This window comes from Nicotiana tabacum, chromosome 3 (assembly GCF_000715075.1).
Source record: "Nicotiana tabacum cultivar K326 chromosome 3, ASM71507v2, whole genome shotgun sequence".
Lineage (NCBI taxonomy): Eukaryota > Viridiplantae > Streptophyta > Magnoliopsida > Solanales > Solanaceae > Nicotiana > Nicotiana tabacum.
The window spans coordinates 152,925,286-152,952,858 of NC_134082.1; the positions used below are offsets into that span (position 1 = coordinate 152,925,286).

The window sequence follows — 27,573 nt, forward strand, 5'->3', positions numbered from 1 at the left end:
TACATTTGCCAAAATCATTATCACCAACTAAATTCCAATTCGCCATCGAATTTGACCAAAGTCAATAAATAAAGAATTTTATTATAATATCGAGTTTGCTAAAAAATTAATTTATTCGAATATTAAAAACTTCCTAATAAAAATTTTCAATTCAAGTCTTCAAAATTAGTCGAAAGATGATTAGATTAAATTTCCAATCTTTTGTCCAAAAAGAAAAAAAGGAAAAACAACAGCAAATTTTCCCACTTACTCTATGTATAAAGACAAGATCGTGATTATGGGTGCCATTCTGAAGATTCGAAGTATCAGCAATAATAATAGCAATAAAAATAAACTAACACAGGTAGTAGTTTGCATTTTTTATTTGATCATATTTTTCCTATATACAAGTATGAACGTTCCTTTAATAAACAGAGCAATCCAAGTACAAACAACACTGATATACACTTCTGGATTCCAACAGCTCTCCTTCAAGTTCAAGGTAATCAACTTAATTTCAGTTCTTAATCCTTTTCACAGCAGCACAGTGGTTGGATGTGTTTTATATGCATTTTTATATGTGTTAAGGGTTTTATGTTTTTGAAACCCTTTTACAAAAGAAGCTAATTCTTGACTTTGTGGTTTACTAGCTCAGAGGGGTTTGCATGGTGATCAACAAAAATGAAAAAAGAGAAAATTTTTACCATGTTTTTATTGTTTTGTATAAATTGTAATTCTAATTCAGGGTTTTAGCTGATAGTTTAGTCTGTTCTAGAGTCTGAAGGGTTAGTCTGTTCTTGAGTCTGAAGGGGTTTACTTTGTTTAAATTTCTTGGTGCCCTTTTCAGCAAATTGAGCAGGGTCCCACAAAGAAAAAATGGTAGGAAAAGGGTATTGGAATTAGTTTGTGCGTTATTTTGATTCTGAAATTATAGTGTTTTTCCAGATTATAAGCTCTTGATATGACCTATGAATCGTGTCTGAGCAAGAATCAGAAGGAATTTTGTTACCCTACCCAATTTGGTGGAAGAATAAACAGAAAAGATAAATACAATAAGCAGTGCTTTAATTAATATACCAAAGCGGTGATTGTATTGGGTATTTTCTGCATAATAGTTTATGGGTTCGAGAGCGGAATCCTTTTTAAGTTATTGGGTTCTAGATTACTATTTCCCCGCTACCAGGGACATGGATCATATGTTAGTGTTAGTCAGTTGGATATATTGACTGCATCTTTTCTAATTATATGTTACGACTTCTCTAATTATAAGTGAAGGTGGCACGTGTTTTGTTGAACAAATGACACCTTCTTTAAGACATGGTATCATGCTCAATTATGCTTCTGGTTCGAAAAGATGAAAGTTTATGACTAATATCTGAACTTAGTCGTTTCCAGCACAGTCTACAAATGGCTCGTTCCGCTCTGGATGAAATGTCAGCAACTGGTGCTTTTGAGAGAACTGCATCAACCTTCCGCAATATCATCTCAAGGGACCCTGGTTCCCGTTTTCCAGCAGAATCTGGGAGGTACCACCTCTACATATCATATGCTTGCCCATGGGCATCAAGGTGCCTTGCCTACTTGAACATCAAAGGACTTGACCAAGCCATTAGTTTCACAGTAAGCAATTTTCGAACTTGTATACCAGACTCAGGTTTGGACTTTTAACCATCTCATTCCGTTGTGTTTGGTGTGCAGTCTGTTAAACCTAAGTGGGAGAGGACGAAGGACAGCGATGAGCACATGGGATGGGTTTTTGCTTATTCAAGCACGGAGGAGCCAGGAGCCGAGCCTGATCCTCTTAATGGAGCCAAAAGCATAAGGGAACTATATGAGCTTGCAAGTACAAACTATTCTGGAAAATACACAGTGCCAGTATGTTTTATCCATAAATCGAGTCTATATTAACACTTATTTTCTTAGTCTGTTCATTCTTTTGTTGATTGATGGTCTGGTTTTTTCTAATAGGTTCTTTGGGATAAGAAACTGAAGACAATTGTGAACAATGAGAGTTCAGACATAATACGCATGTTTAATAGTGAATTCAATGACATAGCTGGGAATGCAGCTTTGGACCTTTATCCTCCTCATTTGCAATCCCAAATCAATGAAATAAATGAGTGGATATATGATGGAATAAACAATGGAGTATATCGATGTGGTTTTGCAACGAAGCAAGAGCCTTACGATGAGGTAACCTTTTACCACCTTTTGAAGTAGACTACAAAACTCAAAGGAGTCATTTGCTAAACATCTTGAAAATAATAGGTCCTCAATCAGTTCTATCTGAGAAAAAGTTATTATCTTTGTGTCCTTGCAGGCAGTGCAAAAACTGTATGAAACTTTGGATAAATGTGAGATGATACTGAGCAAGCAGAGATACTTATGTGGAGATGAAGTGACTGAAGCAGATATTCGCTTGTTTGTCACCCTGATTAGGTTTGACGAGGTTAGTGACTGTTTTCTTATGGACCTTGTTCCTTCCAAAGCGAATTATTTGGTCTTAGAAACATCACTAAAAGGAAAAAAATAAAATAAAAGGAACTAGTGAATATTTAGGAAGTAGATTGCTTTTTGTACTCTCTTATCCTCAGTATCATTGGTTCATAACAAAGTTTACCTTGAGTTTGTTTGAATGCTAAAGCTTCGGATACTTCTTTGTCCTGCAACTTCAAAATTTATTGATGCGGAATCTTCCCCTTCAGGTGTTAGATCACATCAATACTTACCCTCCCTAAAGTCTGAGCCGTTGTTCACAGAAGTCCATTGATATCAGTAGAACCAGTTGATCTTCTCATTACAGCTACCTATCTATCAGGGGCGGCTCTAACAGTCTATGGGGTAAGGCAAGTGCCTTAGGCCCCCAATTTTACAGCTACCTATATATATATATATATATATATATATATATATAGTACTTTTGTACTTAAAAGGAAAGAAGATCTTTTGGATATATCAATAAAGTAAAGATTTGGCTTATAGAAAAATAGTTTTTAATTTGATTTGATTTGACAATTCTACTTTTTACTCTTCTTCCCAAGTAAATCCAACGTTACAATTTTATTTCACTCCTCACATTTGATATTCCATATATGAGGCATACCTTCTTCCTTCCTCTTTATTCATGCTCATCTTCTTTCTACTAATTTCTTTCTTTCTCCAACAAGCCAACAACTAGATATTTTGGAATCAAAGTCTTCTAACTTCTTGAATCAGTCATTGGGTAATATTATTCTAACTTTCTAGTATTATTTTCATTTGTTATTTATTATTTTATTAATTTTACTTCATACATATTGTTTAATTTTTTTAGAAGATAAATATGTCAACAAGAAAATATGCATCCGGTTATTCAAAAATTCAAAAGAAAAGAAAAGTTGAAACTTTCATAAAAATTCAGAAAGGAGCTCTTGACAAATTTTTGACAAACAATGAAAAAACTAAATCACAAAATGTAGGAGAATGTTCTGTATATGAACAAGTCACTAACTTAGTTGAGTCAGATGATAACAAAATCCAAATTGAAGAAGAAGAGGTTTATGAGAAATCTGACGAAGATTCTCAAGAAAATCAAGAACTAATAAATGAATTAAATAATAGCATTCCTAAAAATATATATGATCCTAGTCAATGGACTAATGTTGATACAAAGTTGAGAGATTTATTAGTAGAAAAGGGACCAACAAGAATTACTGACATAGATTTCCAAAGGATAAATTCTGAAGACACTTTTCTACTACACATTATTTTCAAAAATTAGCAAATGGGGAAAGACATGAAAGAAGATGGTTAGTTTATTCCAAAGATTTTGATAGAGTATTTTGTTTTTGTTGCAAGTTGTTTAATACAAATTTTAGTGCTAGTATTAGTAAACTAGCTAGTGAAGGTAGTAGAGATTGGAAAAATCTTAGTACTAAGCTTAAAACTCATGAAACAAAGAACGAACATATTATTAATATGAGTGCATGGATTGACTTAGAAATGAGATTGTGCAAAAATAAAACAATTGATAAAGATATGCAAGACCAAATTAATAGAGATAGAGAGCACTGGAGGAATGTATTGTCAAGAGTTATTGCCGTCATAAAAACTCTTGGTAAAAATAATTTGGCATTTAGGGGAAAAAATGAAAAGATCTATCACGAAAACAATGGAAATTTTTTAAGTCTTGTTGAAATGATTGCAGAATTTGATCCTATCATGCAAGAACATATTCGGCGAATTAAACATGATGAAAATTCAAAATCATTACCTCGGACATAATATTCAAAATGAATTGATAAATTTATTGGCAAGTGAAATTAGGAATAATATTATTGAAAAGATTAAAGAAACAAAGTATTTCTCAATCATACTTGATTGCACTCCAGATACAAGTCATCAAGAACAAATGTCTTTTATATTGCGAAGTGTGGATATTTCATCAACTCCAATAAAAATTACTGAATATTTTTTGGAATTTTTAAAAGTGGATGATACAAGTGGAAAAGGTCTTTTTGAAGCTATTCTAGATGAAATAAAGAATATTGGACTTGAAATTGATAATTTAAGAGGACAATGATATGATAATGGATCCAATATGAAGGGAAAACACCAAGGAGTGCAAAAAAGACTTCTCGATATAAATCCTAGATCTTTTTATACACCATGTGGTTGTCATAATCTAAATTTGGTACTTTGCGACATGGCTAATTCTTGTACGAAAGCTATATCATTTTTTGGAGTAGTACAACGTATATATTCATTGTTTTCTTCTTCCACTAAGCGATGGAAAATTTTAAAAGATTGTGTGCCCAGTCTAACTCTTAAATCATTATCACAAACACGTTGGGAAAGTCGTATTGAAAGTATTAAAGCAATAAGATAGGCTACACAAATAAGAGATGCTTTAATAAAATTAGTAGAAGTTAGTGAGGATCCAAAAACAAAAAGTGAAGCAAGTTGTTTAGCAACATATGAGCTTGAAAATTTTGAGTTTTTATTGGGCATGACTATTTGGTATGATGTATTATTTGCTGTTAATTTAGTTAGCAAAAGTTTACAATCAAAAAATATGCATATTGATGTTGCCATAAATCAACTACGAGGTCTAATTTCTTTTTTTTTATAAAATATAGAGAAGAAGGATTTACAAATGCTATGATTTCAGCTAAGGAAATTGCATTTGAGATGAATATAGAACCTGAATTTCGTAATAAACGTGTAATACATAGAAATAAACAATTTGATGAGAATGTTGATAATGAAATCACAAAGTCTCTTGAAGAATCTTTTAGAGCTTGTTTGGAAAGCCACCCTGGAAATGGATTTGGATGTAATTGGGTGTAATTATACGGTTTGGCATGTTTGTTTGGCTAAGTAATTACTTGGTTAGCGTGGAATTAGGTGTAGTTGGAGGGGTGTAATTATACTCTCCAATTCTCAAGCGGAAGGTAAGAATTGGTGGTAATTACATTGTGTAATTACAAGGTTGCTTTTTAGTTTCTTTCCTTTTTATTTTTATTTTGATTTATTTTCTTTATAACTTTTTATTTCTATTATTTTAATTTTTTAATTTTATTTTTACTTTTTAATTTCTTTTGAAATTTTAAAATATATTTTTCTTTGTACATTATTTATCTTTTATTTCTCTATCTTTACTTCTCGTGATTTCATGTAATTGCTTACTATATTTTATTTTTTATTTATTTTATTATTCTGTTTTTTTAAACTACACCTTCTAATATTAGAAATAATGAGTCATTAACAAACTTGGCATATAATGAGTGATGCAATTAAAGTGAAATTTCGTTGTTGAATGTGGTTATAAACTTATCATGTTTCCTAGTTATTAAGTTGCACTGGAACTTACTATTATTATGTTGGAATTTGACATATGTTAAACTATTTTATTTTTTTGGAATTTTGAAATTGTGTTATATTCGTGGTTCAAATTTACTTATTTTAGTAGTATTGGCTCACATTGCATGTTGTTCATTTTTTCAGTTAGAATTGATAGATTAGTTTTATCAAACATTTGAATAATGTTATGACATTATATTTGTAAATATTAATTTATTTTATCAAACATGAATTCCATGATGTTCTTACAAAACGTATATTTTTTATTTTTGTAAGTATCTAAAACAAATATTATTAATTTAAAAAATATATATAAATTACAATATTAGTTATAAATATATGATTACTTAATTAATGTATATTCACGAAAAAATATACATTATATTAACTTTTAAGTTTTGATAATTACTTAATTTGAAATTTAATCTAACTGTGTAATTACACTTGTGCAACCAAACAGTAAACTTGTAATTACACTGTAATTATACTATGACAAACATGCCGTCATTACTAGTTTGTATAATTACTACCCTAGTAATTACATCAATTCCAATTACAGGGTGGCTTTCCAAACAGACTCTTAAAGTTGATTACTTCTTGTACATAGTAGATCAAGCCATTTTTTCACTTCAAAATAGATTTGAACAATTTGAAGTATATGAAAATATCTTTGATTTCCTATTTAGTGGTAAAAAATTGAGATCATTAGATGACAAGAATTTAAAAAAATATTGTCTTAACCTTGAGTGTTCCTTAAAACATAACAGTCACTCTGATATTGATGGTTTAAACTTATTTTCCGAATTAAAAGTGTTAAGAGAAATAGTACAAGTAGAAGATAATACTCTAATCGATATACTCAATCAAATAAAAAGACTTGATTCTTTTCCAAATGCTTATATTGTTTATAGAATAATGTTAACAGTTCCTATAACAGTTGCTTCAGCAGAAAGAAGTTTTTCAAAATTAAAATTGATAAAATTTTACTTAAGATCAACAATGTCTCGAGAAAGATTAAATGGCTTGGCTATATTATCAATTGAAAAGGAATTATTAGAAAAAATCGATTATAAAAAAATTATTAACAACTTTGCATCTCAAAAAGCTAGAAAAATAGATTTTAAATAAAAATATATATTATAACGTTCTTATAAATACTTAGGCTCCATATTAAACTTTGGCCTTAGGCCTCACAGGCGCTTGAGCCGCCCCTGCTATCTATGAAAGCCTAGGCCTATGTTTGTCATGTAGTCGTGCTGAACTCTTGGAAGGTGTTTGAAAAATAGGCCTTCGATAGTCTTGCCCTTGTATTATATAGGTCTAAAATAGACCTCCCATTTTCTAAGAATTGTCTCAATAATTTACTGCGGAAGTACCCAAGATTTACAAGCATGACTTCCCTAGCTAAGTAGCAGGCCGACTCGTAGTAAGAAAAAGAATTGGTAGCTACAATTGAAGTATTAATCTTCGGATGGGACATTTCTTTCCACCAAAAAAACATAGAATAAACGATGTAAACCCTAAGAGATTGGGAATTAGTCCTTTGAGTTTACACTCATGAAACACTCCCAGACTAGTTTATATTCCAAAGTTAACCGTGGGTTCATTTTGAATGCTAAAGCTTCAAATTCCTCCTATGCACTGCAACATCAAAATCTTACTAGTGTGGCAATCAACCCCTCCATGATGGCTGGTCACATCAGTACTTGTCCTCCAATCAATCTGAACCGCTCATAAGTACATTGATATCATTAAAACCAGTGGATCTTCTCACACTGCGACCCTGCTAGGGTGATTCACAAATAGGCCTTCACATTTGTCAAAAAATGGACCTCCCATTTCCTAGGAATTGCGTCTAGCATTCACTGAGAGAGGACCCAAGATTTCCAAGCATAACTCCATTACTACCTTAAATGACCTAGCTAAGTCGAAGGGCGACTCATAAACTAAGAAAAAATTGAGAGCTGCAATTAAAGGTTTAATCTTTAGACTAAAACATTTAAACCCTTAGATTAGGTTCTGTCAGATTATTCTATCTTTGATATGGAGATAACTGTAGGTTTGTCATAGCCCTAAGTTTACACTGTCGATATGCGCTGAGCTAGTATGTGTTCACCCAAATTATGGATAAGCTAACCAATAATATATAGGATAAAGCTCCATGGTATATGCTATTTACCGATGATAGTGTTAAATTGATAATATTAGCATGTGAGTCAATTAGAAGTTAGAACTAACTCACTAAGGAGAAAAAAAAACCAGAGACTAAGACTAGCAATATTATATGGAGTGAATTTCTCTTCAATTTTTATTTTTTTACTCTTTGTTGATAAGTTATATCGACTTTCATCTCACTCATCTTGATGTATGATCAATGACTTTTCCACCGAGAGAAAGAATAATAAAGCAGATCCCTTTCCAAATTTTGGAAAAAAGAGAACATGATATTCGATATATGGTTGAGAAGCTTGTTGGTGAATATCAAACTTTATGATTGCATGAGCATTTGACAGATATTTTGTTGTGTCCAATCCCTTTCCTTCCAGATTAGGGAGTTGATCCAAGTGGTTTTGGATAATTGCAGGTGTATGCTGTCCACTTCAAGTGCAACAAGAAGCTACTACGTGAATTTCCACATCTGTTCAATTACACAAAAGACGTTTTCCAAAAACCTGGCATGAGCAGTACTGTCAACATGGAACACATCAAAAAGCATTACTATGGGAGCCATCCGACCATCAATCCTTATGGAATCATTCCCCAGGGTCCAAATATCGACTATTCTTCTCCACATGATCGAGAGAAGTTCTCTAAGTAGGAATGGTACACAGTCTTGGCATGCATTTTCAAAGTCCGCTCATCTTGTTCACCTATTAAGAGTATTCCCGCGGAGTCTACAACTGATGGTGCCTCATGAATCTTCAGCTTTTTACAGTGTAAAATTATGTAATAATAAGAGATGTAAGTTGTGCTAGTTTTTCGTGTGCGAGGAGCTAAACAATAGCTGCTGCTACGCTGTTTCTTCATCCTAGAAGTGTTTGTTTCTGTTGGGTTGCTACAACTTATACTGCCTCATGACTCATGTGTCTGCTGTGTAAAACTATCTAATAACAGGAGATGTAAGTTTTGCTAGTTTTCTGAAAAGCGAGGAGTAAACAACAGTTGCTGTTACATTTACTGCTATTCATCCCCTTTACTGATAACAGTCTTTTGTATTTCTTGTTTTTCTTATATCCAGCGCAACTAGTTCCAATTTGTCAGATTCCAGTGTTAGAGTAGCAATGTTTTTGCTTCACTGCATCAAGTGGATTCTGTACCTTCACTTTAGAGTCGATATAAATATCTAAATTGGCAAACATATCGATGAATCATTTGAATACTTGCAATTTCTACACATTTACAAGCATCAAAGTTAAGGAAATCAATCTTGAATTATATGGGATCATGGAAAATTGACAACCACGCAGGTCTTGCAATGAAACAACCTGTTATAAGATGATCTCAGTTATTTACGGGTAAACTCTGACACTGAGTTAATATCTCGAACGACCACTTAATTTTACCTTCCATAACAATAAAGTCATAAAACTATTTGTTGTCACATTAAAGTAATTAAACTTTACATTATTCACTATAATGGTAAAGTCCAAAGTCTCGCCCGAAGCGTTATGCACACCCTTATTAGTGACAAGTGGGTGACGTGTTGTATTTTTATGAATGCTAATGTGCCTTGGATGATCCGCATCTCAGGGTAAGGCGTCGATGAACACATTGAACTATCCATGTGACTGAGAGCCCTCAAAGTCCAGGCACAACGACGCAATTATCAGGGACGCGCTCTACCACTTTTCTGGTGGAGCTACACAGGACAAATTAGGGGGGGGGGGGGAGGGATAGTAGAGTCAGATAGTACTATATTTGTTGTAGCATTACTTTCTTCAAAATGACACATTTTATCCCATGTCATAAGAGTAGTCGATCCTATGGCTAACTAAATTGACGTTGAAGCTTCATGAGAAATGTCGTTGAAACCTTGAAAGAGAAACCAACAACTTGCAAAGTGGGCTAACAAAGGAAGGAAAAAATATTATAAAAAGTTTCGTCTGTGAATCCATTTTTAAATGAGAAAAGAATACTCTTAATCAATTTATACGATCCCCTTTGATGTTGAGATATTGAAATTTTTTTATATCATTTACTAACAATACTATTTTATAATAAATTTCTCAACTTTGATACGTTCAAATTTGAGGACTAGATTCAAAGTTTGATATGACGTCTCTATAGCAAATTGATCTCTCAATTATTATTTCAATAGTTTCTTCTACTTATTATTTATATACAACAATTTAAAATATAAATGAGTGGTTTGAAGCAATCTTGACTCGTTGAGAGAGCAAAAGCTTTTAGTCTTTAGAAGGAAATTCAAAACCTTACAATCAATAATCATTTGGAGTAACACATTTGACACCTAGAGTACAAATCAAGATCCAAAAACTTCTTATTCCCTTTAATATTGAATTTTAAAAGGAAATACATTATACCGTACACTTTCTTTAAATGAAATTATATAGTTGATGAGATCATATGGTGTAAAATCAAATTCCCTCCTAGTTTATACATTAAACACCTCCCACGGAATAGTCATAATAAAGTCACCAACTATTTACAAGAAATAAAATTTTCAGTGACAATGTCCAAAAGCAAGTGTCAAGTCGCCATCATAAGTAGCGACCTTCCTTAAATATATTTGTGGCGCATTTATTTACTTTTTGTATCGAGCTTAATCTCCTTAGAAGCTACTATTAGCTTTATGGCAACTAAGCTCGCCATAAAAAGTAAGCAATGCGGCACAAAATATATTTTAGTTAGGCGTCTTTTTGATAGGCGAGCTAGTTTAAATTTATTTGTTACGCAGTCGTTTATCTTTTATGGCGAGCTTAATCGCCACAAGTGCTAATAAGGGCTTAAGCTCGCCACAAAAAGTAAATAAATACAAGTTTAATTCAGGTCGCTACTCAAAATAGCAACATATAGTTCGACGCAGAAACTATATATGACTTATTTGGTGACTTGAACCTTGTCACTGAAAATCTTATTTCCTATATGCTAGCATCTAAACCTTTTCGTTTTCGTATCTCCTAAGCTCTAAATATGGTGGTATACTTATGATATATGTTCTAAACCAAAATGCTTACGAAAGAAAAAAAGGAAAATAGACCGAGAAGATGATAAACTAATTAGTTAAGGTAAAGACAGTTTTACAGATGGGAATGGCAATAAAAGAATGATAAAGATAAAGAAAAACCATGGAGCGGAGCATAGTCCAGCATGGCCAGATTGAACTTTCGAAAGTGTAGACAAAAAAGAAAATATTGTAAATAGGAAGGAAGTTGCTTATTATACTTTATAATGGCCTGTCAATCATTTGTTTTGGCTGAAAGATCAGAGGGTCTCTGACTTTTATTTAATCCTAGTAGATGTTTTTAATTTTAGGACAAAACCTGGAGGAGGAAATTGATATATTTGCTTTTGTCATTTTGCTATTAATTAGTTTACAGCAGTCCCTCCCTCTGAGAAAAATTTATTTACGTATAGGCGTTTTTGGGATATTTACTTTAGTGAAATAATATTCACTGAATATCAAGAAAATAGCTGAGTTTTTGGGATGTCCTTTTTCAAAAGAGGAAGAAGAAAAGGGAATGATTGAAGAAATAATAAGGCATTGTAGCTTTGAATATCTCAAGAACGTGGAAGTTAACAAGAATCCAGGTGGAGAATTCATGATTGTGAAATATATATAGTTCCTCTTTTAGGAAAGGAGAAGTGGGAGATTATTGGGCTAATTATCTGTCTACTTCTGTGGCTAATAGTTTTGATAAATTCTTGATATTTTAGATTTATACTTCAAGCCAAGATGACCATAATTATCAAATGACACTACGATTCTACGAATAACTTAGCTATATGCGTCATTCTAGGCATGTCTTTCACATTTTTTTTCTTTGCATAGTTTGTGAAAACAAAAGTAACGTTCTAAAATTCTATTCAAGAATGTATTACTATTATGTTTTGCTTAGACATGTACACATAATTCCTGATCATCATTGTTCTCTGTCCAATGCTTATATATAGAATTCCCCAACTCAAAATGTTTGTCCAACAAAGCTAAGTGAGTTGAGAATCATGAAGTCTTATGTTCAAATTTTAATGGAGTTAAACAAAATTATAAGTGTTTTCTTCTCATTTGTTCAAATATTAATGGACAAAGCTACTTGGTACTTCTATTGGTGAAAGATAGTCACAGATATATGTAAAATTAGTCAAGATGCGCGCAAGTTGAACCGAATATGATAGTTACAAATAATATTATAATAATAAAAATAGAAGATGTACAAAGCACAGCCCCACACACACTCTCTCTTTACCTCTTCTCTGAAATGATGCAATTTCTTGTAGTATTGGGTGTACCGTGTACATGCATGTTGTCATTTGCCAAATGAACGTTAAGGAGACTAGCTAGGAGACACTAGTAAGCAGCAAAGCACACTAGTACAAATAAAAATGTCGAATCAAGTGTCAATCTCACGACTATTCACAAGCAAATATTACAATGCTTGTTATATTTATTTTTTTCAGATGGCCACTGAAGTTGATGAAGTAGAAGAAGCGTTGGGTTTTTGTTACTGATAACAAAAGAGGCGTGAATGGAAAATGATGGGAAAAGAAAAGGAGGGAAGTGAAATTTTGAATTAGTTACTTTACTAATGGACTTTGTCCCTCATTGGTAGAAGGAAATAAAATCTTTGTGCATATATAGAGAAGCTCATCTTTTAACTCTTAAAGAGTTAAGAAGAAGGCAAGCCTCGTGCTGTCATCGTCGCTCGCTCGGCTTCGGCTTTGATCAAAGGTTGATTGATTAATCTTTTAGATAAAATTCTTTTCAATTAATTAATTAATTAATTAAATTAATTAACGAAAATTCAATCCGGAATAATCCATGACCCGCGACCCGGTCTGGTCCGGTCCGTTTTCTTTCCCGACGCAATTTTTTCCCACCTGTTCCAACAGCTATGGTTGTTCTGAAAGGTTGCAAACCTTTACAGAAACAGTGCCAAATTGGCTATAAATATTCCTTCAATCCCAGAATTTTTACTTACAAAATTTTCTGATTATCTTCTTCATCTTCTGCATAATATTTTCCAGTGTGTTTTACGACCATTGAGTGGTTCGTCGATCACCAGAGTTTTTGGTACCAATACACTAGTGAGTTAAATCGCTCTATCCTGTGAGGATATATTCCAGAACCTTGGGTACTTGAGGGGAATAATTTCCTTAAGGACACACTGTGTATTCGGTGGGCTCGATTTATTCCTATACTGTTTTCAGGATTTATTTTGACGTTCTAGTTCTACTAACTTTCTGTTTCTGTTTTTTCATAAAGTTTATTGTTTTATTGATTTTACAACAATACAGTTTGGTTAACAATCTTAAGGAACTTATTATATTATATTCTTTATTCTGTTTGTGGAGATTAAAATCTGTGTGGTTTTCTACTCCTTCTGAATCTTACTATTCTGATTTGAAGATATAAAAACTTCATCAGAGTATTGAAATTCAGAAATGATTTGAAGAACATAAAAACTTCATCGTTTTCTGTGAAACAGTATATAAAAACTTCGGTTTTTATTTATCATACGTACTGTTTATTGAGTACGGTATTGTTTACTGTTCTGATTTTTCCATTAATTAAACTCTTCTGTTGTTGACAGTGAGAAATGACAATTGATAATGAAAATCCTTCTGCGACTGTTGCTGCAACGACGGTAGCCTCGTCAAGCCACACTGTTGTTCCTCCTGCCGAGAAAAAATTTTCTGGAGCCAACTTCAAAGGATGGTAGCAAAGGGTATTCTTCTGGCTTACCACACTTGGTATGCAGAAATTCACAAGTGAAGAGCCTCCAGTGCCTGTTGCGGACATGCCGGACAATGAGAAGTTCATGATTGTTGAGGCGTGGAAGCAGACAGATTTTCTTTGTAAAGGTTATATCTTAAGCGCTTTAGAGGATGACTTGTACAATGTGTACAACGCGATGAATACTTCGAAAGAATTATGGGACGCACTTGAGAAGAAGTACAAGACGGAAGATACATGCTTGAAGAAATTCGTGGTTGTCAAGTTTCTAGACTATAAAATGATGTCACACCTCCTTTTTCCATACCCACGAGGGTACAAGGGAGTTTTTTCCAATTAAAGGACAATCGAAACGAGATTTATTTGTTTGTTTCAGAGTCTCCACTTGGGAGGTTTTAGGGTGTCCCAAGTCACCAATTTTAATCCCGAATCGAGGAAAAAGAATGACTCTATATTACAGTCTGCGTATCAGAAATCTGGATAAGGAATTCTGTTAACCCGGGAGAAGGTGTTAGGCATTCCCGAGTTCCGTGGTTCTAGCACGGTCGCTCAACTGTTATATTCGGCTTGATTAATCTGATTTTATACAAATATGAACTTATGTGCAAATTTTAACTTTTTACTGCTTTCATTATTATATTTTACGAGAATTGCAACGTCGTGAAAACATATCTCGAACCACGTTACATCAATGCACCCGTGGTTGTTGACATATCTCGACTCGGTTGAGATTTGGATTTAGGTCACATAAATGTGCACCCAAGTTAAGGAAAATAAATTATTAAAGGCGTGCCTAACGCAACTAGCGTATTGTTATTTTGGGGAAGGCCGTAAAACTCGCTAAACAGCCTGTCCCGAATTCTAAGTGTTTTAATATATATACATTTAGAGGGCCCCGTAGCTTGTGCATTTTTGTTTGTCGAGGCTCGTGTCATTCATTATTTAAAAAAAAGAATTTGCAACGTCATGGAAATGCATCTCAGACCACGTCACAATCAATGTACCCGTGATTAGAGACACATTTCGATTTTGTTGAGATTTGGATTTGGGTCACATAAATGTGCACCCGAGTTTAAGGAGATAACATTATTAAATACGCGCCTAAAGCAACTAGCGTGTCATTATTCTGAGAAAGGCCGTGAAATTTTGCTAAAACGGTCCATCACGAAGCCTAAGCAATTTTAAAGCAAACCTTTACTGAGGGCCCCGCAATTTCGTATTTTCATTTGGCGAGGCTCATCTCATTTTTTATTTCTAAAGGATATCTTAAAGCGACTACGTTCTTCTATTTTTGACCGTCTCTAGAATGAAAGAGAGAAAAAGATCCTAGTCTCATTACATACTTAAAGTTGTTGTAGTCGAACTCCAAACAAAAGACAAAATTTATAAGGTTCTGAATACAAATGCACGTATGGGCCATCGGTTTGCCAAAACGTGGGCTTGGGTCCAACGCATAGGGTATTATACTGGGCTTGGGCAGTCCTTATCCCGATATTAGCCTAATTGCTTGTTTTCACGCCTATTTGTGAGTTTGCAAAACTGGAAGATAAAATGATATTGTTTCATTTAACAGTCTATTGTAAATTTAAAATATGCTATCTGCTGTCATGAAAGAACTTTGAGATCAAGTTTTAGTCCTAATTTGAACCATTTGCATACTGAGATTAGACTGTTACGACAATTAGAAGTCCATTTACGTGATTCAAGTCTGGCATGCATCTTTACAAACGACTGCAATAAGCAGGGTGATTTCTAGCATCATATCCCTCTAAGGACTTACCTAGGGAGTTCATAAGCTAAATTATACAGTTCCTTGGAAGGAATTACAAATTAATGATACACAAAATGGCTTAAGTACAATCAAATAAAAAATTTTAGTTTATAGCTTCAACTTCTCCAGGTGTGTATTCATGCTTCAAATATCAACTTCAAACATGGAATTACATCGATTAAGTATGTGTACCTGGATTCAGATAACAAGAACAAAAGAAGAGGAAGGGTGTCTGTCACACCTCCTTTTTCCGCGCCGCGAGGTGCGTAGGGAGTTTTTCCAATTAAAGGACAATCAAAACGGGATTTATTTATTCATTTCAGAGTCGCCACTTGGGAGATTTAGGGTGTCCCAAGTCACCAATTTTAATCCCGGATCGAGGAAAAGAATGACTCTATATTACAGTCTGCGTACCAGAAATCCGGATAAGGAATTCTGTTAACCCGGGAGAAGGTGTTAGGCATTCCCGAGTTCCGTGGTTCTAGCACGGTCGCTCAACTGTTATATTCGGCTTATTTATCTGATTTTTAATACAATTATGAACCATGTGCAAATTTTATCTTTTACTGCTTTATTATTATAATTATTATTTTTTTAGGAATGTGAACATCGCTTAAAACATATCTTTGGATTGTGTCACATGAAATGCACCCACAATACGGAACATATTTTATTTGATGTTTTAGGATTTAGATTTGGGTCGCATGAAATGCGCATCCGAGTTTAAGAAGGTAAAATTAATTAAATCGCGCCTAAAGAGTCTAACGCGTCATTATCTTTGGGGAAGGAAGTGAAATTCACTAAACAATCCATCCCAAATTCTAAGTAATTTTTTTTAAATAATTAAATAAATAAATGAGATTGGAGAATCCTATAAATTTGTATTATTTACATCTATTTATTTTTAGCGAAATCCTTTAATAAAATCCTTTAATGACTACCTTTTTATTATTACTAAGTTTTTTATAAATATAAAATCAATATCTTCATTCTTGAAAATGACATATTAAATAGAAGAGAAAAACAAATATTAACAGAAAGTAATAAAATTATAATCATAAATACAACATGGAATTATCGAATAGTAAAAATAAAAATAAAAAAAAATTAATTATCCCATAGTAGGATTAAAATTCAAATTGTTAGTAAGACTTAAGCTTATTGAAACTAATTATTTACAAATACTGAAAGTTGAAAGAAATAAAAATAAAAACTTGAGTACTAAATCATATTTCTAAAAATTTAAACAATTTAACATTAACTAACTTTGTTCTAATTCATCATGTCCTAATACTTGTTCGCAAACTAATTCATGTTATAACTGAAATTGACTACATGATTCGGATTAACTTATCGTTGACGAAAAACCTTATGAATAAGGAACTTAGTTAATTTTTTCCAAACTGATTCAATAACGCCATTTTTACGTTATTTCTTCTATTTTTTTTTATTTAAACAATTTTAATTAATAATCAGTTTTAAATATATTTCCTAATAATCTGGTAAAGGCGTTATTTAATATGTCGCTATAATATGCCTAGTTATGCCGATGACAGTGATTTACGGAATAATAATACATGAATAACCTAAATACAATACAAAGAATTAAATTAAACTAAATTAAAAATTTAACACTCCATTCTTCATTTCAGCTTACAAAATGCCAAAATTACAGTTGTGTACCTGATATTGTCAATATAAGAAGAAGAAAGTCAGCAACGTAATACGTAACACAGCAACAGCAACAATAACCAGCAATAACCAGTCAACGAAAATCCCAGTGACAGCTTTGAAAAATTCAAAATAAAATCCAGGAATGCCGAAAATAATGGACAGAAACCAAGGGAAATTTTTAGATTTTTGAAAGGCTATTTAATCTTCAACCCTTAATTTCTACACCTGTATACCAGAATATTTATCAGGTGTGTACTACTTTCTCTTCTAATTTTCAACTTTTTTTTTATTTTCTCTTTGTATGTTTTTCTTTTCTTGAGAGTTTGAATGTTTTTTCGGAATAAATGTTCAGCTCCTTTTTTTTTAATCTCTCTTTTTTCTGTGTCTGTATTTTTTCTCCTCTTGTGTTCAAGACTTCACATATATATATCCCATCCCATAAATCAATTAAAATCAATCCCTTTCTCTACCAAACCCATTATCTTCCCACTCATCCCCATTACATTAAATAAATATATCACACCACCCCATTATATTTTGTCCCCCATGCTTTATTTAAAATAATACAAGATTCCCCTTTAATTTAAATCTTGTCCCCCCTTTATATTAAATAATCATATCACAACCCACCCCATTTCATTTTGTCCCCCATGCTTCAAATAAACAATTACAAAATGTACAATTCCTAAACTACCCCTTCCGATCTTACTGAAATTACCAAACTACCCCTGAACGTATTACAAATTTACCAAACTACCCATCAGCTATAACACATCAATTAATCAAACTTAACCAAAATATAGACAATATGATCAATTTCTAACAATGTTCAAACAACAATATGAACACGGATGAACATCATAACAACAATATCACATGAACATGATTTTAACAACATTTCAACAACAAATCATATAAACACAAATTGAACAACCAAGAACAACTAAAATTTGATTGAACAATATTTTAGCAACAAACAATCCTATTTTCGGATTCAACAACAACAACAAACAAAGTATGAAGATTTCTAAATTCAATCATATTGAACTTAAAATCAACTCTAACAACATTACAACAAACAATTCTTATATTAAACTTTAAACAAGATTATGAGAACAATTCAAGCAATAATCATAAATGGTAAACAAGAAATCAAACTATACAAAATTCGGATTCAAGATCATCCAAACAAAGTATGAACATGAATGAATCTATTTTAAGACAACAAACATGACGGATTAAACGATTAAAACAATATATTCCTTTAATACAACTAAATTCTTTAAACAAATAACAAGATCGACGAAGAAACAATTATGAACTTAAACTTGAACTTAACAATATTAACAATTTCTAACAATACATAAACACATGAAACAAATTGAAGAAATAGTTGATTAAATTTCAATTTGAATCTAACAAACATCAAACTAACAAATACTTACTTAAACAATAATACAAACATGAAATAAACATGAAAACAACTAATTAACTTCTATTTTGAAATCTGAAAATTAATTTAACGAAACATATGAACAAACTAAAATTATTTCAACTACGGACAAACAAAACAAACATTGAATCATTTATCGATTTTGAATCCGAAAAACAACGAACAACAAAAAAATATGGACGAAATTTGAAAACATAAACCAACTAACCGATTCGAAACAACGACGAATAAACGAAGAAGATGGAGAGGAAGGAGCAGCAGTCCGCAGCTGGGGACGACTGGACGTCGAGCAGCTGCTCGACGAGGAGGAAAGCTATGGCGGACAGCAGTAGCTCGGGGGATTGCCGGACTGGTTTGGGTGGCGTTCGCGTGGGTTCGACGGGCAGTAGCAGCTGTTCGTCGAGGAGAAGGAAGGTGGTCGACGCAGCAAGCAGAAAACTCGAGCTTGAAGCAGCGTTAATGGCAACCATGGCAGCAGCAGTCCGCAACACGTTTGGACTGGAAGATGAAGCAGCTCGATGAAGCTTTGGTCGCTTAGGTTCTTGAGGTCGTTCATGGGAGGTCAGCTTGGATGTGTTTGGTGAGTGTGTGTGTGAGTGTGATGTGGGGATGAAGGGAATGGGAGAGGGGCAGCCATGGTTGGAAGGGATGTGAGCTTGAGGAAGAAGAAGAAGATAGGAGAGGGGGGGGGGCGGATTGGTTAGGTTTTTTAGGGTTTTCTTCTCTTTTTTTTTGTTTTGTGTTGTTTGTAAGATAATAAGATGTTGGGTTATGGACTGGGTCGACCCAGTTCGAAATGGACTGGGTCGTAGGGAAGATTGAGCCATTTTTTGGGCCTATGGCTTGAAATCGAAGAAGAGGCCCAATTCCGACTTTCTTTATATTTTCGCTCTCTTTTCTTCTTTTATTTCTCTAAAACTAAATTATAAAAATACTTAAACTATTATTAAGAACTAAATTAAGTTATAAAAGTGCAAATTAACTCCAAATAACAATTAACGCACAATTAAGTAATAATTAAGCATAAAATTGTATATTTGGACATTAAATGCTAAAAATGCAAAAGATGCCTATTTTTGTAATTTTCATTTTTTGTAAACAAATTTAATTAGTAACAATTATAGAATTAAATCCTACATGCAAAATGTGACATATTTTTGTATTTTTTATAATTTAGCAAATAAACACGCACAGACAAATACAAATAATTATTCAAAATATCACAAAATATCACAAAATTGCACACCAAAGAAAAATCATTTTATTTTTAAATTTTTTGGGAGTAATTCTCATATAGGGCAAAAATCACGTGCTTACAGCTGCCCCTCTTTGCCCGGAGAAACGAAGGGTTTTCGTGCAAAGATAAAGCGAGCGATTTTTGCCCATCCGAGTACTCCGTTGAAGCATTTTTTGAAAAAGATTTGACCGAACCTTTGCTTCAAAGGTTTCCTACATATCCTGGGCTAAACAGGAATCAGGTCAATGTAGTTCGGGAAGTTTTTGGTAGCTGGGACTACCGTGGGACTGCGATGTTACTGCTGTTGCATGCTGTTATCACTGCTTACCGATCTCCTTGTTACACCGTGCTTAAAAGAAAACAAGAAGCTAGGCTAGACCAAAATTTGTTCTTGTTGCCTTGCTTTCTTGTCGGCTTGTGTTTCCTCCGGTGCTTTTCTTCCGATGCTTTTCTTCCTTTTGACACATGGACTTGAGTTTATGCTGGGACCTCTTGTTGCAACCTTCCGCTTCCCGGTGCTGGGGATTTTATTGTTTACTGCTGGGGATTCATGTTGTAACCTTCCGCCTTCTGGTGGGGTTACTGATTCCAAAATTTGTAATACAAGACTAAAAAGTTGCTTCAATGCAAAATTATGAAATGTATGCCCGCATTATACTGGTGGGCGACCTAGAGCTGAAAGTATTCCCGCATTTTACTGGTGGGCTACCTAGAACATGAATGTATTCCCGCATTTTACTGGTGGGCGACCTAGAACTGAAATGTATTCCCACATTTTACTGGTGGGCGACCTAGAACTGAAATGTATTCCCGCATTTTACTGGTGGGCGACCTAGAACAGAAAGTATTCCCGCATTTTACTGGTGGGCGACCTAGAACATAAAGTATTCCCGCATTTTACTGGTGGGCGACCTAGAACATAAAGTATTCCTGCATTTTACTGGTGGGCGACCTAGAACTGAAATGTATTCCCGCATTTTACTTGTGGGCGACCTAGAACATGAAATGTATTCCCGCATTATACTGGTGGGCGACCTAGAACTTAAAAGTATTCCCGCATTTTACTGGTGGGCGACCTAGAACATAAAGTATTCCCGCATTTTACTGGTGGGCGACCTAGAACTGAAATGTATTCCCGCATTTTACTGGTGGGCGACCTAGAACATGAAATGTATTCCCGCATTATACTGGTGGGCGACCTAGAACTTAAAAGTATTCCCGCATTTTACTGGTGGGCGACCTAGAACATTGAAATGTATTCCCGCATTTTACTGGTGGGCGACCTAGAACTGAAATGTATTCCCGCATTTTACTGGTGGGCGACCTAGAACAGAAAGTATTCCCGCATTTTACTGGTGGGCGACCTAGAACTGAAATGTATTCCCGCATTTTACTGGTGGGCGACCTAGAACTGAAAGTATTCCCGCATTTTACTGGTGGGCGACCTAGAACATAATGTGAAAGGACAGAAATGTACTGGTGGGCGACCTAGAACTGAAATGTATTCCCGCATTATACTGGTGGGCGACCTAGAACTTAAAAGTATTCCCGCATTCTACTGGTGGGCGACCTAGAACTGAAATGTATTCCCGCATTTTACTGGTGGGCGACCTAGAACTGAAATGTATTCCCGCATTTTACTGGTGGGCGACCTAGAACAGAAAGTATTCCCGCATTTTACTGGTGGGCGACCTAGAACTGAAATGTATTCCCGCATTTTACTGGTGGGCGACCTAGAACTGAAATGTATTCCCGCATTATACTGGTGGGCGACCTAGAACTTAAAAGTATTCCCGCATTCTACTGGTGGGCGACCTAGAACTGAAATGTATTCCCGCATTTTACTGGTGGGCGACCTAGAACTGAAATGTATTCCCGCATTTTACTGGTGGGCGACCTAGAACAGAAAGTATTCCCGCATTTTACTGGTGGGCGACCTAGAACAGAAAGTATTCCCGCATTTCACTGGTGGGCGACCTAGAACAGAAAGTATTCCCGCATTTTACTGGTGGGCGACCTAGAACAGAAAGTAAAAAGACAGAAATGTATGCCTCTGTTATATGGGCGGGCTCCCAACTTCAATGCTAACTTAGGAGGAAATGCGTCTCCTATGGGTAAAAGTAAACTTAGGAGGAAATGCGTCTCCTATGGGTAAACTAAACTTAGGAGGAAATGCGTCTCCTATGGGTAAAAGTAAATTTAGGAGGAAATGTGTCTCCTATGGGTAAACTAAACTTAGGAGGAAATGCGTCTCCTATGGGTAAAACTAAACTTAGGAGGAAATGCGTCTCCTATGGGTGAAACTAACTTAGGAAGTGCGTCTCTTATTGGCAGAACTAGACTTAGGAAGTGCGTCCCCTATTGGCAAAGGCGTGGAATGTATTCCCTTGTTATACAGGTGGGCGCCTAAAATATGCAATGGACAGACAAGAAAAGTATTCCTCTCGTTATTTAGGTGGGCGCCTGGCTTCAACAACAACTTTGAAAATAAAATCCTATTCGAGGGCGGATGAACCCAAAATATCCTATTCGAGGGCGGATGAACCCAAAATATCCTATTCGAGGGCGGATGAACCCAAAATATCCTATTCGAGGGCGGATGAACCCAAAATATCCTATTCGAGGGCGGATGAACCCAAAATATCCTATTCGAGGGAGGATGAACCCAAAATATCCTATTCGAGGGCGGATGAACCCAAAATATCCTATTCGAGGGTGGATGAACCCAAAATATCCTATTCGAGGGCGGATGAACCCAAAATATCCTATTCGAGGGCGGATGAACCCAAAATATCCTATTCGAGGGCGGATGAACCCAAAATATCCTATTCGAGGGCGGATGAACCCAAAATATCCTATTCGAGGGCGGATGAACCCAAAATATCCTATTCGAGGGCGGATGAACCCAAAATATCCTATTCGAGGGCGGATGAACCCAAAATATCCTATTCGAGGGCGGATGAACCCAAAATATCTTATTCGAGGGCGGATGAACCCAAAATATCCTATTCGAGGGCGGATGAACCCAAAATATCCTATTCGAGGGCGGATGAACCCAAAATATCCTATTCGAGGGCGGATGAACCCAAAATATCCTATTCGAGGGCGGATGAACCCAAAATATCCTATTCGAGGGTGGATGAACCCAAAATATCCTATTCGAGGGCGGATGAACCCAAAATATCCTATTCGAGGGCGGATGAACCCAAAATATCCTATTCGAGGGCGGATGAACCCAAAATATCCTATTCGAGGGCGGATGAACCCAAAATATCCTATTCGAGGGCGGATGAACCCAAAATATCCTATTCGAGGGCGGATGAACCCAAAATATCCTATTCGAGGGCGGATGAACCCAAAATATCCTATTCGAGGGCGGATGAACCCAAAATATCCTATTCGAGGGCGGATGAACCCAAAATATCCTATTCGAGGGCGGATGAACCCAAAATATCCTATTCGAGGGAGGATGAACCCAAAATATCCTATTCGAGGGCGGATGAACCCAAAATATCCTATTCGAGGGCGGATGAACCCAAAATATCCTATTCGAGGGCGGATGAACCCAAAATATCCTATTCGAGGGCGGATGAACCCAAAATATCCTATTCGAGGGAGGATGAACCCAAAATATCCTTAAGACTTGAAAATGTCTTACCTCGAATACTTGCTGGGGATAACACTGTTGGGGAATTATTTACTTACCTGTTGGGGGGTAAAATGTTATCAGCTGGGGATAACGCTGTCGAGGATAACACTGTTGGGGGATTCTGATTCTTTCAGAACTAGTGCTTCACTGAGCTCAAGTTTCATCCCTTTGCTGGGGAACAACTTCCTCCATAGAACTTATTATGTTGGGGGCAACACTGGTTCTAAGACCACTTCCCTTGAGACTGGCGTTATCTTTATTCTTTCCCGCATGGGTACCTGACTTCCAGAAAATTTTCTAAGCGGAAGGAAAATTTTCTGCCCCAGTTTGATAATATCCCTTGCGGCATGCATTTCTGGCATCAATGCCATTTCCTTTACCTGTTTCAAATCAAACAAAATTTGTTAGTTTAAAACATGGTGATTGGTTGTGATACCCCTACTGGGATGGCTTTTCCCTTTCTCCTTCCTTGCTCTGCGTTCCACAGCTTGTTGGGGATGATATTATGTGCTGGGGATAATCCCTTCCTGCTGGGGATATCCGTCTTCTTTTGTGACATAGCTCGGAAGCTGGCATTTCCCCGACCTTTTAGTCCTAGTATGAATTTCCCAAATCATGCTCATTGCTCTCCTTGATTTGCCCACGGGCTTTGGCCTTGAGGTTTATAACTTTGGTTTTGGCAAGGATATCCCTTTTGACACTCGTCAATCCTTTTGTCAATTCCCTTTTGCTGGGGATATTTTCTTGACACTGGCCTCGCGCTTGTTCCTCGCTGACTACACCATTTGGATGCACTAGTCAGATCTCATTTTGTATAATTGGGAAGCTGATGACATATTTTGAAGTCATTTCATACTTGTTCTGACCGGACAGACTCTATTGGGGAAATTTTTTTATGAAAGGAGAAAGATAAAAGATACAAAACAAAAGACAAAGGAAACGATGACTCTTTTACAAAAGAAACTATAAATAAAAACCTATCAAACGCAGATACCGACTCTAATGGCCATGACATACGTATGTGGCCTATCCTCTACCGTCAATCATCTTTCAAGATCTTCAATTGGCGATTCCCCATTGGATTCTTAATCTTATTCGACTTGTAGTGCCCGAAGGGTTTTCACTATCAAGTCTCTCTCATTTTTTGTTCTTCTCTCAGCTTTCATCGCCTTATGGTGCCTGTGAAGGTTTTCACCGATAAGACTCTCTCATTTGTATCACTTTCCAGTTGGGGATTTGGAGTGTTGCCGGTATGACTCTCTCTGCTGGAGATTAGAGTCCTTTCTGCTGTGGAACAGAATGTTATGTTCGCCGGTAAGACTCTCATTTGTCTGACTTGGCATCTTTTGAAGACTGGTCAGAAGGTCTTTCTTTGGACCGTAATGTGGGTTTTGGATAGAGCTAGAAAAAAAAGGGTATTAAAGGCTCAAAAATGCATTAATTCTGGGTTATTAGTTACAACTTTCGGAACTAGATTTATTTACCACAAACGCAACTTTTGCCCCAGTTTCTTGCTTGGGGATATTTTACTTGATTGATTTATATTTTTTTCAAAACTATGACCGAGCCGTGAAGCGCCTACGTATCCTCTTTGAGGAATCAGGTCAAACGTAGTTCCCAATTCCTCTTTTTTCATTTGACTTTCTTTTGTGTTTTTTTTTGTTACCATTTTTCTTTTCTTTTCTTTTTCGTTTTGTTGTTTTCTTTTCTTCTTCTTTTTTTTTCATGTTTTCATGCCATGCTCGCGTTTTCTAGTCGTTTTTTACTGATTCCGAACGAGGGGTATGAAAGAAAAATAAGTAAGGCTCAAAAAGGGGTAACGAAGGATAAAGTGTTTAGGTAGCAGAACAAAATGCCTTCGTCATTCCAGTCTTCAAAACATGCCAAATGCAAACAACACAACAAACAATAGATTTATAGTCTCTTCCGACGGTGCTGGGCTTGACAATTATGTTAAACATATGTTTGTTCATTTGTCACTTCTAAAGCACCGTTGGGCGACACTCTCATTCTCTTTTATTATGAACGACCCTCATGCCAATTTAGGCGAATCTTTATTTAACGGTTTTCTTTGTGTTTGCCCCAGTTCCACATGACTCGGGCTCCAAATAATCTCAAACCGTTCTTATTTCCTTTAAATGCTTTGATCACCTTCTCAGGGTTTTATGATTAACTTTTAAGACTAGGCCCAAATTGGGTGCGCATGTCATGTCCCTAGAATCGGCATTGAACAAAAATGATAAAAGGACTAAACAAAAAGATGACTGGAAATAATAAAAGACCGGATTTTGTATTAGACTACCGGTGAAATGGTTTAAATAACAAAACAAACAAAACAATCCAGAACAAAATCCTAAAACAAACTGGACAAGACAACATCCGACTTATAACCCTAATAATCCGAACAACAGAAATGACAACAAAATGAGCCACCACAAGCTTCTCTCTTGCTGACCAAGGAACGAAACGTCCTCCCACTTTATCAAAATTGGCATTTTAGCCACTGAGCTTTACATCAATACTGCCGAGACCATTACCAGCTTCAATCTCATCAACCTCCGTCGGCAAGTTCTTGAGGGGGTTCGAGTGCTCCTTGTCACTGTTATTAATCACAACCCGCCCTTCTCGGATCATTTTCTCTACTTCCCTTCTCCAACTATAACAGCTCTCAATGTTGTGCCCTATGACATTGGAGTGGTAGGCGCATCGCGCTGCCGGATCAAAGCTCCTTGCAAGTGGATTTAGAGTACATGCGGTGAGTGGCTCAATCGAGCCAGCATGCCTTAGCCTTTCAAACAGACTGACATAAGATACCCCGATGGGGGTGAGAGTCTTTCCTCGTTTCAGCAGCCTCTTCATTCTTGCATGTTGACAGGGCCGGAAACCTGATCCAGGTGGCTTTTGGTAGGCTTGTGTAGGTGGGTAGGCATTTTGTGGAGCAGGGTGCCTGGAAAGTGAAGTATGGCGGGGAAAGAAGTGGTGTTGGGGAGCGGAGAAGCATTGAGGAGTGATGGAGCTACTCGGGTAGCTGGGAAAGCTGCCATAAGTGGGTTGAGATGGAGAGTATGGGGGATCTTCCATTATGGTGTTGGGTGCTTGGGAAATGACAGAGTTCAAGAGGCTTGGCGGTGGAAGGGGTGGTGCTTTTCCAGTTATCCATGCCTGATACATATCTGTCACATGTTGTCTCAGCATTTTCACTTCCTCTACCAACCTGTTATTCCGTTCGACCAATTGTTGTCGGTCATCGATACCGACCCACTCGGTTCTGCAGTTCTGAGCCATTGTTCTTTGATTTTGCTTTGCAGGGAAGAGCTACCACAACCAACCACTTTTCTATATATGAACACAACAAAGGGAAGCCATCAACGTTAGTGTTAGGGCATTTGACAGACAATCATATATCAGAGATACAATTGTGCCCCTCCGAAAATTTCCCACACTTTCCTTTATTTATTTATTCTTTTTATTATTATTATTATTTTTTTTTTTAGTGGTGGTCGAATCTTATGGAGATTGCCTACGTATCATGTCCCCGCATGAATCAGACCTTGCGTAGTTCGGACCAATAAAATATAAACAATAGTAAACATTTTTCAATTTTCATATTAGAACAAACTGAGTTTCAAAGGTTTGAAGATGACCTACAAACTTGAAACTCAGGCAAACCACATTATTCTAATCAAGAGATTTATAAACTCAAAAACAAAAGGCTAGCTCCCTTTCTCTGTTCGACAAATCCAACCAAACAGCTATTTTTTGCAAATGTGGCCCCTTCCAATTTTCACATGAATTTTGAGGCCGGGGAGGATTATTTTGACACTTTACAAACTTGTCCATTCTTTTACGAAAATAACCTTTCGACAACTGAAAGATACTCTAAGGCTATTTCGGCAAGAACGGTTTAAGACGAGGCCGAAGCTGGCTCGGCTTATTATGACAAAATTCAAACGGTATTCACCTGACTGTTGACTCTTTGTTTTTCTTTTTCTTTTCAAAATTACAAAAAAAACCTGGTGTTGCAAACACGGCCCTTCAGCGCCTCGGGGACGAG

General features: G+C 35.7%; 2 protein-coding genes and 1 pseudogene across 7 annotated transcripts; all 3 read left to right on the forward strand.

Moving 5' to 3' along the window:
• Positions 1–204: 204 nt before the first annotated feature.
• On the forward strand, positions 205–8,964 carry LOC107828221 (uncharacterized). 6 transcript variants are annotated; one of them, XM_016655502.2, is made up of 7 exons: positions 205–343; positions 415–481; positions 1,365–1,599; positions 1,678–1,854; positions 1,948–2,172; positions 2,300–2,428; positions 8,405–8,964. In XM_016655502.2, exons 3-7 carry the CDS (start codon positions 1,387–1,389, stop codon positions 8,636–8,638), a joined length of 978 nt encoding a protein of 325 aa, XP_016510988.1. In that variant the 5' UTR covers positions 205–343; positions 415–481; positions 1,365–1,386; the 3' UTR covers positions 8,639–8,964. The 6 variants fall into 6 exon arrangements, with proteins under 6 accessions (XP_016510988.1, XP_016510987.1, XP_016510990.1 ...); XM_016655501.2 differs by having other exon boundaries at positions 1,375–1,599; XM_016655504.2 differs by having other exon boundaries at positions 1,380–1,599.
• LOC142179610 (uncharacterized) lies at positions 3,302–4,684 on the forward strand (annotated as a pseudogene).
• On the forward strand, positions 6,185–7,083 carry LOC142179527 (uncharacterized). The gene has a single exon (XM_075250093.1). The coding sequence runs from the start codon at positions 6,310–6,312 to the stop codon at positions 6,946–6,948; it is 639 nt and encodes a 212-aa protein (XP_075106194.1). The 5' UTR covers positions 6,185–6,309; the 3' UTR covers positions 6,949–7,083.
• Positions 8,965–27,573: the final 18,609 nt, after the last annotated feature.

Excerpts from the sequence above, each read along its gene's own strand:
- LOC142179527 (XM_075250093.1), top strand. The coding sequence starts at position 6,310 with ATGACAAACATGCCGTCATTACTAGTTTGTATAATTACTACCCTAGTA.
- LOC107828221 (XM_016655500.2), top strand. The coding sequence starts at position 392 with ATGAACGTTCCTTTAATAAACAGAGCAATCCAAGTACAAACAACACTG. Across the intron at positions 1,600-1,677 it reads ACCAAGCCATTAGTTTCACA|TCTGTTAAACCTAAGTGGGA; the intron begins GTAAGCAATTTT and ends TTTGGTGTGCAG. Across the intron at positions 2,173-2,299 it reads AGCAAGAGCCTTACGATGAG|GCAGTGCAAAAACTGTATGA; the intron begins GTAACCTTTTAC and ends GTGTCCTTGCAG.